General features: G+C 35.8%; 1 protein-coding gene across 3 annotated transcripts in view; it reads left to right on the forward strand.

The window, feature by feature from the left end:
- NFXL1 (nuclear transcription factor, X-box binding like 1) overlaps positions 1–11,400 on the forward strand; it is an 80,538-nt gene extending 69,138 nt beyond the window's left edge. For all 3 annotated transcript variants that reach the window (XM_053578117.1, XM_053578116.1, XM_053578115.1), the window contains exons 20-23: positions 2,953–3,057; positions 6,700–6,786; positions 7,596–7,649; positions 10,056–11,400. In XM_053578117.1, the coding sequence (XP_053434092.1) occupies positions 2,953–3,057; positions 6,700–6,786; positions 7,596–7,649; positions 10,056–10,232 (423 nt within the window). In that variant the 3' untranslated portion in view covers positions 10,233–11,400. The remainder of the gene's footprint in view (positions 1–2,952; positions 3,058–6,699; positions 6,787–7,595; positions 7,650–10,055) is intronic.
- Positions 11,401–14,408: the final 3,008 nt, after the last annotated feature.

Consider the following 14,408-nt stretch of genomic DNA (forward strand, 5'->3'; position numbering starts at 1 on the left):
TAATGCTTGACTAAATGTTGTATTCAAACTTAAAGTATCAAAAGTTTGAAAAATTGTTCAGAGTAAAATGGTAAAAACTCACAAGTGATTTATCCTGGCAGTAATTTGAGAAACCAAAGTAGTCCATCTCGATTTGGGCAATTTGAAAGGGAGCATGCTCCTCTTTGGGTTGCTCGGTTTGGTATAGTGACAATTGTTGATTTGGGTAGGCATTTATAAAAGAATCCTTTTGATTTACAGAGGTACTAAATAGATGTATTAAATTTTCATTATCTTTATGTACTTATCTAAGTTTTATCATCCTGTTGAGAGTCAGGAAGAGATGACAACTAAGTCATAAATACAGTATTAAGTCTTTAAGTATGAAACAAGAAACACTTTTTGTTAACAATATTTTCTCTTAAATAAAACTTTGGATCACTTTTGATATATTTCAGTTTAAGAACTGAAATGATTAGAAATTGACCTTGTGGGTTTAAGAATTTATGTAAGATTATTTTTAAAGAGGACATTTGAAGCAATAGTGATTATAATGTAATAATCCCGTAGTGAGATGACCATGCACACTTCCATCTCTCCCTTTCAAGTTTTTAGATTCTCAGGAGAGAAAATCTGATTGGCTCATCTTGAGTCTAAGAGCTCCTCTTGATTTAGGTGACACAGACAGGGAGCTGGAACAGCGAGCATAGCCTCAGCTGTGTTCCGGGGGAAATGTGGTGAACCAGGCAGCTGCCTCAGTTTCTGTCTTCTACAACTTTAAGCAGCACTGGATGTACAAAAGTAAGGAAATTCTTGGTATAGTAGTTAGGTGAGATGGTGGTATCAGATACAAGATGTAGAGAAAAGAGGTATATATTTTGGGGTCAGAAGACTGAACCAGAGAAAAGGAAGACTTTAAAGATGTTGGTGAAATTGTGAAGACTAAGTATGGGGTAATTTAGGAGGCAGAAAAATGTATCATCAAGACCAGTGATTTCTTCAACCCAACTCATTGGAGAGATAGAACACTGGTTAGTGAAAAGCTGTAGAATCACGGCTGATAATTACATTGTGATTATGTGATTATAATTATAGTATAGGATAGCCGTGATTCTATGTATTTTCAAAAAGATCTGTATTGATTCTGATATGCCTCCCTATTCACTTTCCATATTTACTTTCCCCGTTGATTTAAAATTGAAGTAGAGTGGCTAGTTCCTTTTTTAGAGACAATGACTGATGAAATTGTCTCAGAGATTAAGGAAAGAACAAGAGGATATAGACATATTTTGAGGGGAAAAGATGGTAGATGGTGAACCAGTGTCTAATATTTGTCTTTATGAAGTCAGGGTTAGAGGCACTAACAGGAATGAAGGTGAGAGTGAAATTAAGGAATAAAAGGCTTGAAAAACCTCTGTGAGGCAAATATTCAATAATGAATAAATACCGAGCCTGTTAAGCAGTGTTCAGGCCCTAGTATTGGCTGTAAGGAGAAACAGTTCTGTAGTGGTCCAGAGATGCCTCGTGTGGAGCTTGTTCAAGCAGTACTCTGCCCTGTGGTAGGATTAGTCAGCATACACAAGGTGAGTTCTCTGAATTTAGTTTTGGTGTGAATGCAGAGGCTAAAAGTTAAAGAACAGGAAGCCTAGTTGTACACTAGAGAGTGACTAAAGACAACAGAAAAGGATTCTGAATTTCTTAAAGTTGGTGGAGTCAATAGTTTGAAAGATCAATATGATGATCTCATAGAGATCAAAAACTAGAGAATTTAAAATGTTTATTAAGGTTTCTACTATTTGCAAAGCATCTTTGTTGGAGATTATGCAATGAGAGATATGAAAAATACATATGCTTCTTGATTTATGATGCTTTTTGATTTATGATTGGGTTGCATCCCCATAAACCCATCATAATGTTGAAAATTGTCACACCATCATAAATTGGGCATTGTGTGTGTAAGACTATTGCCCTTTACTAACTTATGATAATTTTTATTATAATAGCTGACTATACGGAGCTAATCCTCATAACTTTATAAAGTATTTATAAAATATTCCTCTTCACAGTTTTACATATGAAATACAGGAAAGTCAAGTGACTTGCCTAGGGTCCCACAGTTCATAAATAGGGAATCTAGGATTCAGTTCTAATTAGTAATCCCTAACAATAGTGTATTTTATTTACATTCAGAAATATAGGAAATGCCTAAAAAGGGGGTTCTTTTTTGGGGTAACAATTCAGGACAATATAAGCAATGTCACGATAGTTTAGAATGGGAAATTGTACTAAATGTACCTTTATGTACAAAATATTCATTACAGAATTTTATGAAATAGTTGTCTACATGTTAATGTATAAATATTTAAAATATAAAATATGAGTTTGTTAGTTTTTCCTATTCATCACAGTCTTTGTTTTGGCTACTTAAATGATGTTTTAATATATAGGGGCAAGAATAAATGTTTGAGAGTAAAAGCCCAAGCAGTTGTGACACAGTAAAGTGCCTATGGACAAAGACGTTTTCTTTCTTTCTCATGTAACAGTTCAGGGAAGGGAGACATGTCACTGTGCTCCGGGTGTTCATCCACGAATCCAAGGGTAGCTGACATGTGGTGTCCATTGTTGCTCTGCTGGAAAAGAACATGGAGTTATACTCCTGAAATGATTTAACGCACAAATCACTTACATGTACTTCCTCACATTCATGTGGCCAGAACTTAGTCACATGGCTACAACTAGTTACAAGGATGCTGTGACATACACTCTCGGAGTGGAGTTGGGGAGAATATTTAAAATTTTTATATAATAGAAGTAATTTATATCTAAAAGAAAAATAATTGACAAATTAGCTTGTTAGCCAGGATTGATTGACTCTGTGTGGCTGACTCTTTCTTGAAAAGTTGTTGGGGTGGAGGGAAGTAGAGCATGACCAAAATGTAAATATATAATTGCTTTATTTGGGTTTTATTTTAGCTTCCTTGTGGTCATAGATGCAAAGAGATGTGTCATCCTGGTGAATGTCCCTTTAATTGCAACCAGAAGGTAAAACTTAGATGTCCTTGTAAAAGAATAAAAAAGGTAAATATGCTAAGTTTTTGAAAATACTTTTCTGTGCAGGCTGGTTTTATTTAGTTTGATCTGCATGTTTTGGTAGTTCTTTGGTTTTAATTTTTGCCCTCTAATTTTAAGGTTTTGTTTCATAGATTTTTAAATTATTCAGATAAGCCTACCAATTTTTATAAATGCTTATTAAAAATCAGCTTTGGCAATTTAGTTTTCTGTAATTTAATACCAGAAGAAAGATTGTTTTATGCTGGAACCAAGGCCAGTGGCCTTTTTTTTGGGATAAAATCAATGTGCTCTAGATTTGAGGTCTGAACAAGGAGCACAGTGTGAATGATAAAGTGAGTCTCATGGTTTAGAGATGGTCTGGAATTAAGTTTTGTTGCTCTTATCTGTGAAATTGTTTTTTTGCTATCATTGTTGCCCTTTGAAAATTTTGCCTTAAAAAGACCTCATATAAAATGAAATAACTTTCAAATTCAGAAAGAATTTTTCAAGTAATGATAACAAAGGAATAAACGGGTGAAAACTAATTACTGGAAGGCCCAGTGGAAACAATACCATTCAATGAAACTTTTGAAGAAAACACAGGAAATACAGAAAAATGTAGTGGCCTAATAATTTTTCCATTTTCATTTCCCTTGACAATCTCAGTTGGCAGTTTAACCCCTTGGAAACCAACCTTTGTTGACTTCTGATTTACCCTGCCGCAGTTACAGTTGAAACTCATTCATATTCTTTTTTTTTTTTTTTTTGTAGAGACAGAGTCTTACTTTATCGCCCTCGGTAGAGTGCCGTGGCGTCATACAGCTCACAGCAACCTCCAACTCCTAGGCTTAGAGGCTTAGGTGATTCTCTTGCCTCAGCCTCCCAAGTAGCTGGGATTACAGGCGCCCGCCACAACGCCTGGCTATTTTTTTGTTGCAGTTTGGCCGGGGCTGGGTTTGAACCCACCACCCTCGGCATGTGGGGCCGGCGCCCTACCCGCTGAGCCACAGGCACTGCCCTCATTCATATTCCTATGGTGATTCTTTAAAGGTAGTGTCCTTCTTCTCTTTAAATTTACTGGTTCATTCATCCATACAACAGATACTTACTGAGGATCTTTTGTAGGTCCATTGCTGTTCATTTATTTTCATCATTCCCAATATATTTTTCCTGGGGTGGATAACTTCTGAATTTACATTTATAGGCCTGACTCCTTAGAGGGTGGAATCTGTATGTTTTCTTTCTTTTTTTTTTTTTAATTGTTGGGGATTCATTGAGGGTACAATAAGCCAGGTTACACTGATTGCATTTGTTAGGTAAAGTCCCTCATGCAATCATGTCTTGCCCTCAGAAGGTGTGGCACACACCAAGGCCCCACCCTTCTCCCTCCTTCCCTCTCTCTGCTTTTCCTCCCCCCCATGACCTTTTAATTGTCATTAATTGTCCTCATATCAAAATTGAGTACATAGGAATCTGTATGTTTTCAATATTTAACTTGACCACCTTTACATGAAAATCAGTGGTCAAGCCACTTTTAGTCTGAGATGTGTCTTAAATTTTCTTTGAAATCTCTTGTCTTATCCAAGTGCATTCTGACACCCTTTAGCACTTTGGAACAACTCTTACCTAGGCTTTCGCAAGAACTTCATACTGATTTCCTCCCCTCTAGCCATGCTACTTAGCTGGTACAAACTCTTCACTTATGGAAAGGGATACATTTGTAAGACATGTATATGTGTAAGTATACGTGGATTGGCATCTGAGGGAATCGATGATAGGACGTTGGCCTGTTTCATCACCCAGCCGTGAGCTCTGTGAATCTTTTACCTAAGTGCTCACACATATATGCTATACTCCCCCTTAGTCTATGGGAGTCTGTCTATTTCTTCTTCCTGTAAAATACAGTATTTTTGTCCTTCACCTTTCTGCTTACTAGAATCCTGTTAATACCTTTTGTAAGCCCTTCCTTGTTTGTGAAGGTCTTCCTTCCCCTGACTTTCTTGTTACACTTAAGTGCTCCTTCATTTTGGCTTTCTTTGTACTAGGGTCATTAATTTAGAGTGATTCTAGGGTTACCTGTAACCTTGTTTCCTTATCTGTACAATAGAGTTTATGTACTGACTTATTAGAAGCAATATGGCATTTAGTGACGCTGACTATAGCATAGTGACTGCTATGCTAATATATAGTAGCTGTCATTACTGTTGTTACTAGTTTAGCACTTAGCAAATTAATCTTTTTGTCATTGTGTCCCCTTTCCCTGTCATGGTGCTTGGCATGTAACAGGCACTTTATAAGTATCTTTTGAATGAGGAAATGTATAATCCTCTTTTGAGGCTAATAGACTCAAAGTCTATAAATATACAATACTTATTTTTATTTGCAATATTTATTTGTGTTAATTTTCTTCTGTCTGTACTGTCTTTGGAGAACAAGACTTTATCACAACTTTAAGCTAAAAATGAAGAACTAAGGCGTAAAAATCCTCTGTGTAAAAAAGTTCTGTGCCATAAAGTGCTTTCAGTAACGTATATATACTTGGCCTATAAGATTTCATGATCTCCTTTCTAATCTGTGGCAGATTTGAACAAAAAAACTAGAGTTTGAGGGTGTGGTGAGAAAGGAGAAACAGATAAAAAATGTTTACTTAGAGCCAAAGTGACATTGGCAGCAAGAAATGGAGAAGGAATAAAAGGTAGCTAAGAAGAACTGTAAAAGCAAGGTCTCAGACTGTTTAATGAAGGACCACTAGTCAAAGCAGTAGGTCAGTATTACGGCACAGCACAGTGTTGATGTCCAGACAGCACATTCTAGTATTTTGTTAAGCAGGCAGTGAAATGCAAATATAAGCTTTAGAATGATTTTCATAACTTTAAAAAGTTTAATAGTTGAGAGAGAGAGATTTGTAGCTTTCCAGAAAACTCTAGAGCTGTACTGAGATGGTAGCTACTAGCCACATGTAGCTATTTAAATGCAAATTTTAATGAATCAACCCGAAATGATATTAACAGTTTCACTTCTCAGGTTCTCATTTCAATTGCTCAGTATCTGTATGTGGTTAGTGCTACCCTATTGGATAGTGCAGATTTAAAACACTTCCATTATCCCAGACAGCTCTGTTGGACAGCACTGCTCATGGGAGTGTCCAGCCTTTTTTCTTCTTTGCCACATATTGGAAGAATAAGAGTTGTCTTGGGCCACACGGTAAATACACTAATGATGATTAGCAAAAAAAAAGTCCTTGCAAACTTTCTGTGATATCCTATACTGCAGATAAGCAAAAAAAAACTCTCCTCACAAAATCTGCATGCGGCCTGCAGGCTGCAGATTGGATACTCCTGCAAGAATATTGTATTCCCTTTAAGCTTTATAAGAATAATCAGAAACAATTAAGAAAAGTAAATAATAAAAATAAAATTGAAGCTAAGTCCAATAGTGTCACTTAGTAAATAATGGATCCTTTCGGTTTTACGCTATTCCCCTTAATAAAGGGGTAATCACTATTTGAACTAGATATGTAATACTTAACAACCATATCATCATTAAAATTAATGAACATGACTGTTACTTACAACTTTAAACTATTAGATAAGTTTTGCTTTTTTATGGCATACAGTTAGGACATTGAGAGAAAGCTCATTTAAAATTTGAAATTTGGGTTATTTGTAGGAATTGCAATGCAGTAAAGTACGTGAAAATCAGGTTTCAATAGAATGTGACTCAACATGCAAAGAGATGAAGCGGAAAGCCTCTGAGGTAACGTGTCGTTGACTCCCACCTGTGATGTGCCGGCAGCCTTTCCCTACTGATAAATAAGTGTTTAGTAAAAAAGACTTGAAATCTCTTTGCTATTGTAATAAAAGCCGAGTTTTATAGGGCTGTTTTGAATCCCAGGGTGGGTTTTATTGCCTCGTGTGTAACTGGATTTTTCTCCTCTATGCCAGTCAGTGTATTTAGCTCTAGACTAAATACATCTAGTCTAATACATCTAGTCTAATACATCTAGACTAAATACATTTACTAAATGTCATTTGTTTTAATGTTAGCATGAGCCTCCTGAAATATGTTAAAATAATACAAAATAAGATTTTGGGATTCGTTGTTGTTTGTGCCTTACAAATCCTTTTAATAAATGCATTTGTTCTGTAAAATTTAGATTCAGTCAAAAGGAAAGCCACTTGTGGCCCTAATGCCACAGACTCTCTACCAAGTGCCTTGGTGAGACTTTTCAGTGTGACACTCACATTTCTTTAAGTGATTTCAAATATAAAGCTCCCTAAATTTGGTGTGGGTTAGTGGAGCCTGGAGGGGAAGATGTTAAAATTCTATATAAAATTTGATAATTAGGCTGGGCATGGTGGCTTAGGTCTGTAATCCCAGCACTTTGGGAGGCCATGGTGGGAGATCATTTAAACTCAGGAGTTCCAAGTTGCAGTGGACTATGATGATGCCATTGTTGTCTAGCCCAGACAACAGAGCAAGGCTCTGTTTCAAAAAGAAAGAAAAAAGCAAAAGAAAATTTGATGATTAAATTGTTAATTTATTTTTAAATGTATATAAAACAGATAAAAGAAGCAGAAGCTAAGGCTGCTCTTGAAGAAGAAAAACGAAGACAACAGGTAATTAAAATACCCAGATTTATGGCTCTCGCCTGCACTGTTAGTTTATGTACAAATACGAGTATATTCCAAGTTCAGACTGGGGCTAGTCAACTCTCTTCTAAATAGAAAACTACAGTTCCTATGAAACAACAATGAGCCATCTACTTTACTCCACATATACTGAAAATCTGAGGAGGCATTAGATTTCATTCTCAAATATTTTGTATATTCTCAACTTATTTCTTTGCCAACATCATCTATTCTCCAGCCATGGGAGTTTTAATTCCTCTTTTGGTGGAGGCAGGGTCCCCTCATTGTTATAAGGCATCTCCTGGAACCCTTGTCTTTACTCATGTAAAAGTGTTTTTCTATTTCAATGAGTTGCAGATCATCTGGTTTACTAACTAACTCATTGGTTTTAGAGATATTTCCCTGTTAGATCTTTAAATGTAGGACTATTATCTGTTCTTTGTTATTACCTGGAGAAAGCATACATTTCCAATACCCTGTTTTCTCACAATATTTACTGTGTTGATCATATACTTCAAAAAGTATTTAACATTCTGATAGTGATGTGCAAGTATTTGTAGGTTTGCATTTTGAGATGCTATATACTATCAAGCAGGTTATATTGCTAAATTGCTGCTTTTGTCAATGAGGAAATTGAAACTTATATGACTTGTGGAAAGATTTAGAAACAATTTAGCAAATAAAGGTTATACAATTGACTTCTGATATTTTATGGTTTCATAAACTTATTTGCCTAATATCCCCAAAGCAAGTTATCAGATCTAATACTGTAAAAAACAGTGGTCCCCAATGTTTTTGGCCAGGGACCAGTTTCATGGAAGATAATTTTCCATGGACTAGGGTGGAGGTTGGGGACTACTGGCCTGTTCCATCAACTCTGGATGAAAATACTTGGGGAAAAAAATTATTAAAAAGAAATACAATAATACAAAATAATACTAATTAAAAGTAGGGTAAAACAACTGTTTACATGACATTTACATTGTATTAGGTATTAGTAACTAACCTAGAGATGATTGGAAGTATATAGGAGGATATATGTAGATGATACGCAAACACTACATCTTTTTTTTTTTTTGAGACAGTCTCATTATGTTGCCCTCGGTAAAGTGCCGTGGCGTCACAGTTCACAGCAACCTCAAACTCTTGAGCTCAAGCAATTCTCTTGCCTCAACCTCCCTAGTAGCTGGGACTACAGGCGCCTGCCACAGTGCCCGGCTGTTTTTGCTGCTGCTGCTGCTGCTGTTGTTTAGCAGGCCCAGGCTGGGTTTGAACCCACTAGCCCTGGTCCATATGGCCAGTGCCCTAACCACTGAGCTACGGTGATTTTGATATCCTGAGGGTATCCTCTAACCAGTCCCTGGAGAATACCAAGGGATAAGTATATATAGGACATGATGACAGTGCCTCGTCATTTAAGCATCAGTTATTCTACTGTGTTAGTGGTCCTCAAGTTTGGCTGCTTTTAAGGTATTTTGACTTTTTCTATATATAACGGCCAGCCACTTGGGAGATCCTGCATTTTGTTTCATTGGAGGATACTACTTTGTATTAAACTAAGGATAGCATTTGATCTTTATCAAGTGTGGCTTACGGCCACAGTAATAGATATGTTAAATTAAGTTTATATTTCCTTTTATTGAATAAATATTTGTAGAATTTTGCATGAATATTGTATATATTTTCGTAAGTATGCACTGTAGTGTATTATATTACATTATTATTTATAAAAGTTTAGTAAGTTCTTAGCAGTAGAATAAAAATCCATATTTGATAATGAATGCAATCAGTTATCTTTTTTATAGAACCAGTATTTAATTTTTCTTTCCAAATAGATTTGATTTAAAGGATGAAGCAGTTTTTCCCTTGAAGAATTTTTAAGTGCATGTTTTTTAAGTGCATTTGGTAAAGAGAAGACTCAAGTTCTGACAGCTCTTTTCTCTTACTCAAATTTCTTCCTGACAAGCCACTAATGGTTATTACTTGCATTGTAAAAAACTAGAATTATTGGTTTACTCAGTCTGTCTTAGCACTTCCTAGAAGCTGTATAGAACTCTAATTCTATAATGATTGCGTCAAACTATGATGGTGTTGAAGTATGAAAGCAATGTCTATATTTTAGGGTTCTCTAAATTTAATCAGACATTTTAATAGTTACTATCAAAGTCTAGAGTTTGAAATAATCTGATTATGTCTCAGTTCCTTTTCTGCTTATCTAAACTCTGAATTTGTAATGGAGAGATGGCATTTTAAAAATCAAATTACTATATTTACTATATGCCATTACTATTAAAACCTTTCCCAGATTGACTGATTTGAAACTTTGTACTTTTCATTTAAATAAAAATAAATGTCTGCAATAAATGCAATAAAAATGATACTGTTTTGATTTAGGCTGAACTAGAGGCTTTTGAAAACAGACTGAAGGGTCGTCGGAAGAAGAACAGGAAAAGAGATGAAGTGGCGGTTGAGCTCTCGCCGTGGCAAAAATATAAATACTATCTTCTGTCAGCGTGTGGGGTTTCTGTGGCAGTGTTGTTGGCATGGTATATCGCCCATGATGTGGATTAAAAATGTTTTGATCTTTTAATATGCCTCAAATTGGATTTACTTATATTGTTAAATTTGTAATATTAGAAAATATCTATTGTAGAACCTGATGTATATGCACATTCATCTCTGTATTTTCTTCTAGCTGTTGTTAGAAGGACAGAATGCTAAGCTTTATCCTAATTAGTATATTGGGAAGGGCAATACAACACTGTTTAAAGTAAAAGTATGACAAATTGTAGTTTATAAAGCTTAGCGAGTAGCAGAGTAACATGTTTGTTGTTCATTGGGTTTCATTGATTTGTTGTTTCGATTGATATCTCAAACCAACGATTTTTTTTTTTTTTTTGTAAACCCAGCCATATGTGCAGTAAGAGGAATATTTCTCAATGCTTTGGTTACTTATTAAAGGATACTTTTCTTGATCATGTAACTTTGTACTTTCTTAAAAAAGCAATTCTCTAAAAGACCTCTTAAGTTATAACACGAATCTATATAATTAGATTCCATAAGTTGGTTTATTAGTGAAGATTTATATCAGTCATTGAAATAAATTTCACATGCTATGTTCCCCAGGAATGTAATTGTTTTCAACAAATGCCAGGTTGCATTCCTCACATGTGGCTATTTCTTATGTAAGAAGCATTTAATTGAAGTTGACATGTTTTGTAAATTTGTGTCTTTTCAAAATAATAATAAAAGGAAATCCAGTATTTATCAACAATGTGTGCTGAGCACAGGGTTACAAGCTTTATGTACTTTATTTTCATTTCTATCACAATCCTTAGTAGATTTTAGCTGGAAATGATCAATTTCTACAAAAACAAACTGAGAGAAATATCACTAAGTCCTATCTCTTTGAATTATAATTCATTTTAAATAGTTTTATACAATTGTTTTCATTAAATTTTTTCATACTGAATTTATAATGGAGAGTATTTATTAACATTAAAATATTCAAGAGCCCTGAGTGGGGCATGAGGTTGCTGCAGAAACTGCTCATGATCAGCTGACGTGGGGTGAATGAAACAGGACAGAGGAGAAAATTACATTCTTTAAGGTCAAAATGAAGTTAAATTGTGTTTGAACACTTACACTAATTTGTTCTGAAGGAGATAAAGTAGCATATATTGTCTTTTTTGCTTCAATCTGAGGCAATGAAAGAAGGAATGGAAAGTTACCAAATAAAAATGGCATTGCAAATGTAATGGTCCTAATGTTCCTATTTTGTGACATAAACAAAATTTATTAGCTTACTATTTGAAATTTGTGGAACACATATTGAGATCTTTTAAGATTTTTCAGTTTAAACATGTTTAAGAAACTGACCAACATCTAGTATTTGTATTTCAATTAACTTGACTATTCACATCTAAGTTAAATTCAAGCAGTCTCAAATAGGTATGGTTGTTATTGAAATTGCAAAGGAACTTTGTCGAAGCCAAACTTTGAAAACATTTACTTTCTGTAAAGAAGTCTATGATGTTTGGACTTCGTGGCTCTTAAACACAGATCTCTGATTTTTTGACTTTTGACTTTTCATGTTTTTTCAGATGCCTCATACTAGAAACAAACTTTATTCAGAAATAGATAAAATATTTAAAACAAAATATGGAGAGATCTTTTTAAAGTGTTCCATTTCCCTCCAAGAAATATTTTTCTTTGCCTCGGTGCCTGGCAGAGTGATGCATAGAAGACTGTGCCCTCACTGTGCGTGTATTCTGTGTTGTGGGCCCCTCCACAGATCTGGTAAGCCAGATCAAGTAGCAGTAGGAAAGACGGGTCGCTCACGTGGGTATCTAGCTCATTGCCAAGAGTGACTCTGAGCTTTGGGCATTGGTGTGCTTGGGCCTCATCCAGCCCTCATAATCAAGATTGATTATTAAAACAATGGGAGAGATACTGTGCTCTGAGCTCCAGGAGAAAGGAGTAGTTGGTGTTTGAACTAAGAATGCTGGAGGTGCCGCAGGTGCCTAAATTTTTGTGACCAGGTATAAGGCAATAAAGAAGGAATTTTAAAGGGGAAAGCTGCAAAAAGAACCTGTAACCCAGGTAACTCCAGCTGTTATTACGTCTGCCTGTCCTTGGGTATCGGGAAGTGAGGCAGATGTCTTAAACTTTAGAGCTGGAGTTCAAAGTAAGATAGCTCTGTGTCTGCAAGTGATTAGACCACCCTATGTCTTGAGTCAGTCTGCCTGTGAAGTTGGTTGGCTTGACAAAGGGAGGAAGAAGCAGAGCAGAATGCTGGCTCCCTCAATTTGGAAGTGGTCGGAGGAACTGAGAGACTCTCCTTTCTGAAGACTTATAAGAAAGACCAGTATCCATCTGGGAAGCCATTTTCATGTATTTTAGAATCTTGATATATTGAGCAAGTTCAGTTCTATTGTTTGCTGAGCTTCTGTGCTGCTAAGTTTTCTTTCCAATTGGTGTTGGGTTATATTGATTAAATGGTGTGACTGAAATTCCACAGTCCAGACTCATTTGAAGTAAAACACCCATGTATTCCTCCACTATTTATATGTGTATATATATATTTATATACATATTTATGTATGTGTGTATATATATTTATATTTCCCCTTAATATATCTCTTAATACTTCCTAACCACCCTCATTACTTCCATCTGGTCATCCTCTACCTTCTTACAATATTTTTTTCTTTACACCACTACCCAGGACCTGTCCTTGCATTACGTATTTGCTTATTTTCTACTTGCTCTGGAATGAAAGCTCCTTGAGGGCAAGAGTGCCATCTTATTTACTGTTATAATCCTCAAGTGGGAAAAGCACGCCTAGCCACATAGTGGATACTGGTATTGTTTTCTAGGGCTGCTGTGACAAATACCATACATGGGTGGCTGAAAACAACAAAAATTTATTCTCAGTTCTAGTGGCCTGAAGTCCCACATCAAGGGGTCAGCAGGATTGGTTCCCCCTGAGGGCTCTGAGGAAGAAATTGTCTCTCGAGACTCGTTCCTGGCTTCTGGTGATGGGCAGGGATCCTTGGCGTTCCTTGGCTTATGGAGAGCCATTTCAAACATCTCCCTCTTCATATCACTGTTTTGGTGGCTCTGTCCTTTACTGTCTCCCCTTTAAGGACACTCTCAAGGTATAGGGTCCAACCTATTCCAATCTCTTCTTAACTCATACCTGCAAAGACTATCCAAATAAAGAGGTAACATGCTGAGGTCTGTATGGACATTAATTTGGAAAGGGGGCACTAACCCACACCAGTGCTCATAAATATTTCTGGATGAATGAAAATTCAGAGTAATTCTAGGATAGAAACTCCTTGGACATTTTTATCATGGTCTTCTCAATAATAGCTATGAAGGTGGGGGTTAGTCTGTTGTCCCAGATTTCTGGTTTTACTACTTTGTGGTTGTGATCTTAGGCAAGTTATTAATATTTAACTTCTGGAAGCATCAGTTTCCTCCTCTGTAAAGTGATGACAATAAGATTAGTAAGCGCCCAACAGGTGTCAGCTTTTCTTATGTGTCTGCAACTGTTTTAAAGCACAATATATATTTATTTAATCCTCTTAAGTACCTTATATATAAAGTTTGCTTGTTACACTTCTATTTCACAACAAAGGAAACTAGGTTTGTTTCTAGAATTTAAAACTAAGAAAATTCTGTACGTTGCTTTATAAAGTGCCTAGCACAGTGCATAGAAAAGCTTAGCTGTACTACAGACATGTGACTTCACCTCATAACTCATAGGCTAGAAGTGTTTTTTTTTCAAATTATTTTAAGACACTAGATTATTAAGTTAAAATGCAAATGTAACTTTTTTTTAAAGGAATATTCAAATAGGTCATTAAAGATAAATGTGAGCCCGCTCGGTACTCAAATTAGTTTGACTATGATATGAGACTTCTAATAGTTCAATTATTCCTAGCATTATAAATGTTTGTTGCAAAGAACATAAACATAGATCTTTACCCTTACTTTTTATATCCATTACCCTCATGCAAAGAACTCCTCAAGTACTTACTCTGGTGCTGGTGGTAACTAAAAGGTTGGGTTTTCTTGCTACAAGGAAGTTTAAGGGATGCTTATTTCACACTGTTAGTGCAATCAGCTGTAGTTCTCAGGGGAACACAGTGTGGCAGTGAAGAGGGAGGGAGATTAATCTATCCTGACTGTCTCCAACCCCTGGACTTTGCTACTTTAACTTCATAGTTCCTGCAGCAC

The sequence above is a fragment of the Nycticebus coucang genome, chromosome 23, assembly GCF_027406575.1.
Source record: "Nycticebus coucang isolate mNycCou1 chromosome 23, mNycCou1.pri, whole genome shotgun sequence".
Classification (NCBI taxonomy): domain Eukaryota; kingdom Metazoa; phylum Chordata; class Mammalia; order Primates; family Lorisidae; genus Nycticebus; species Nycticebus coucang.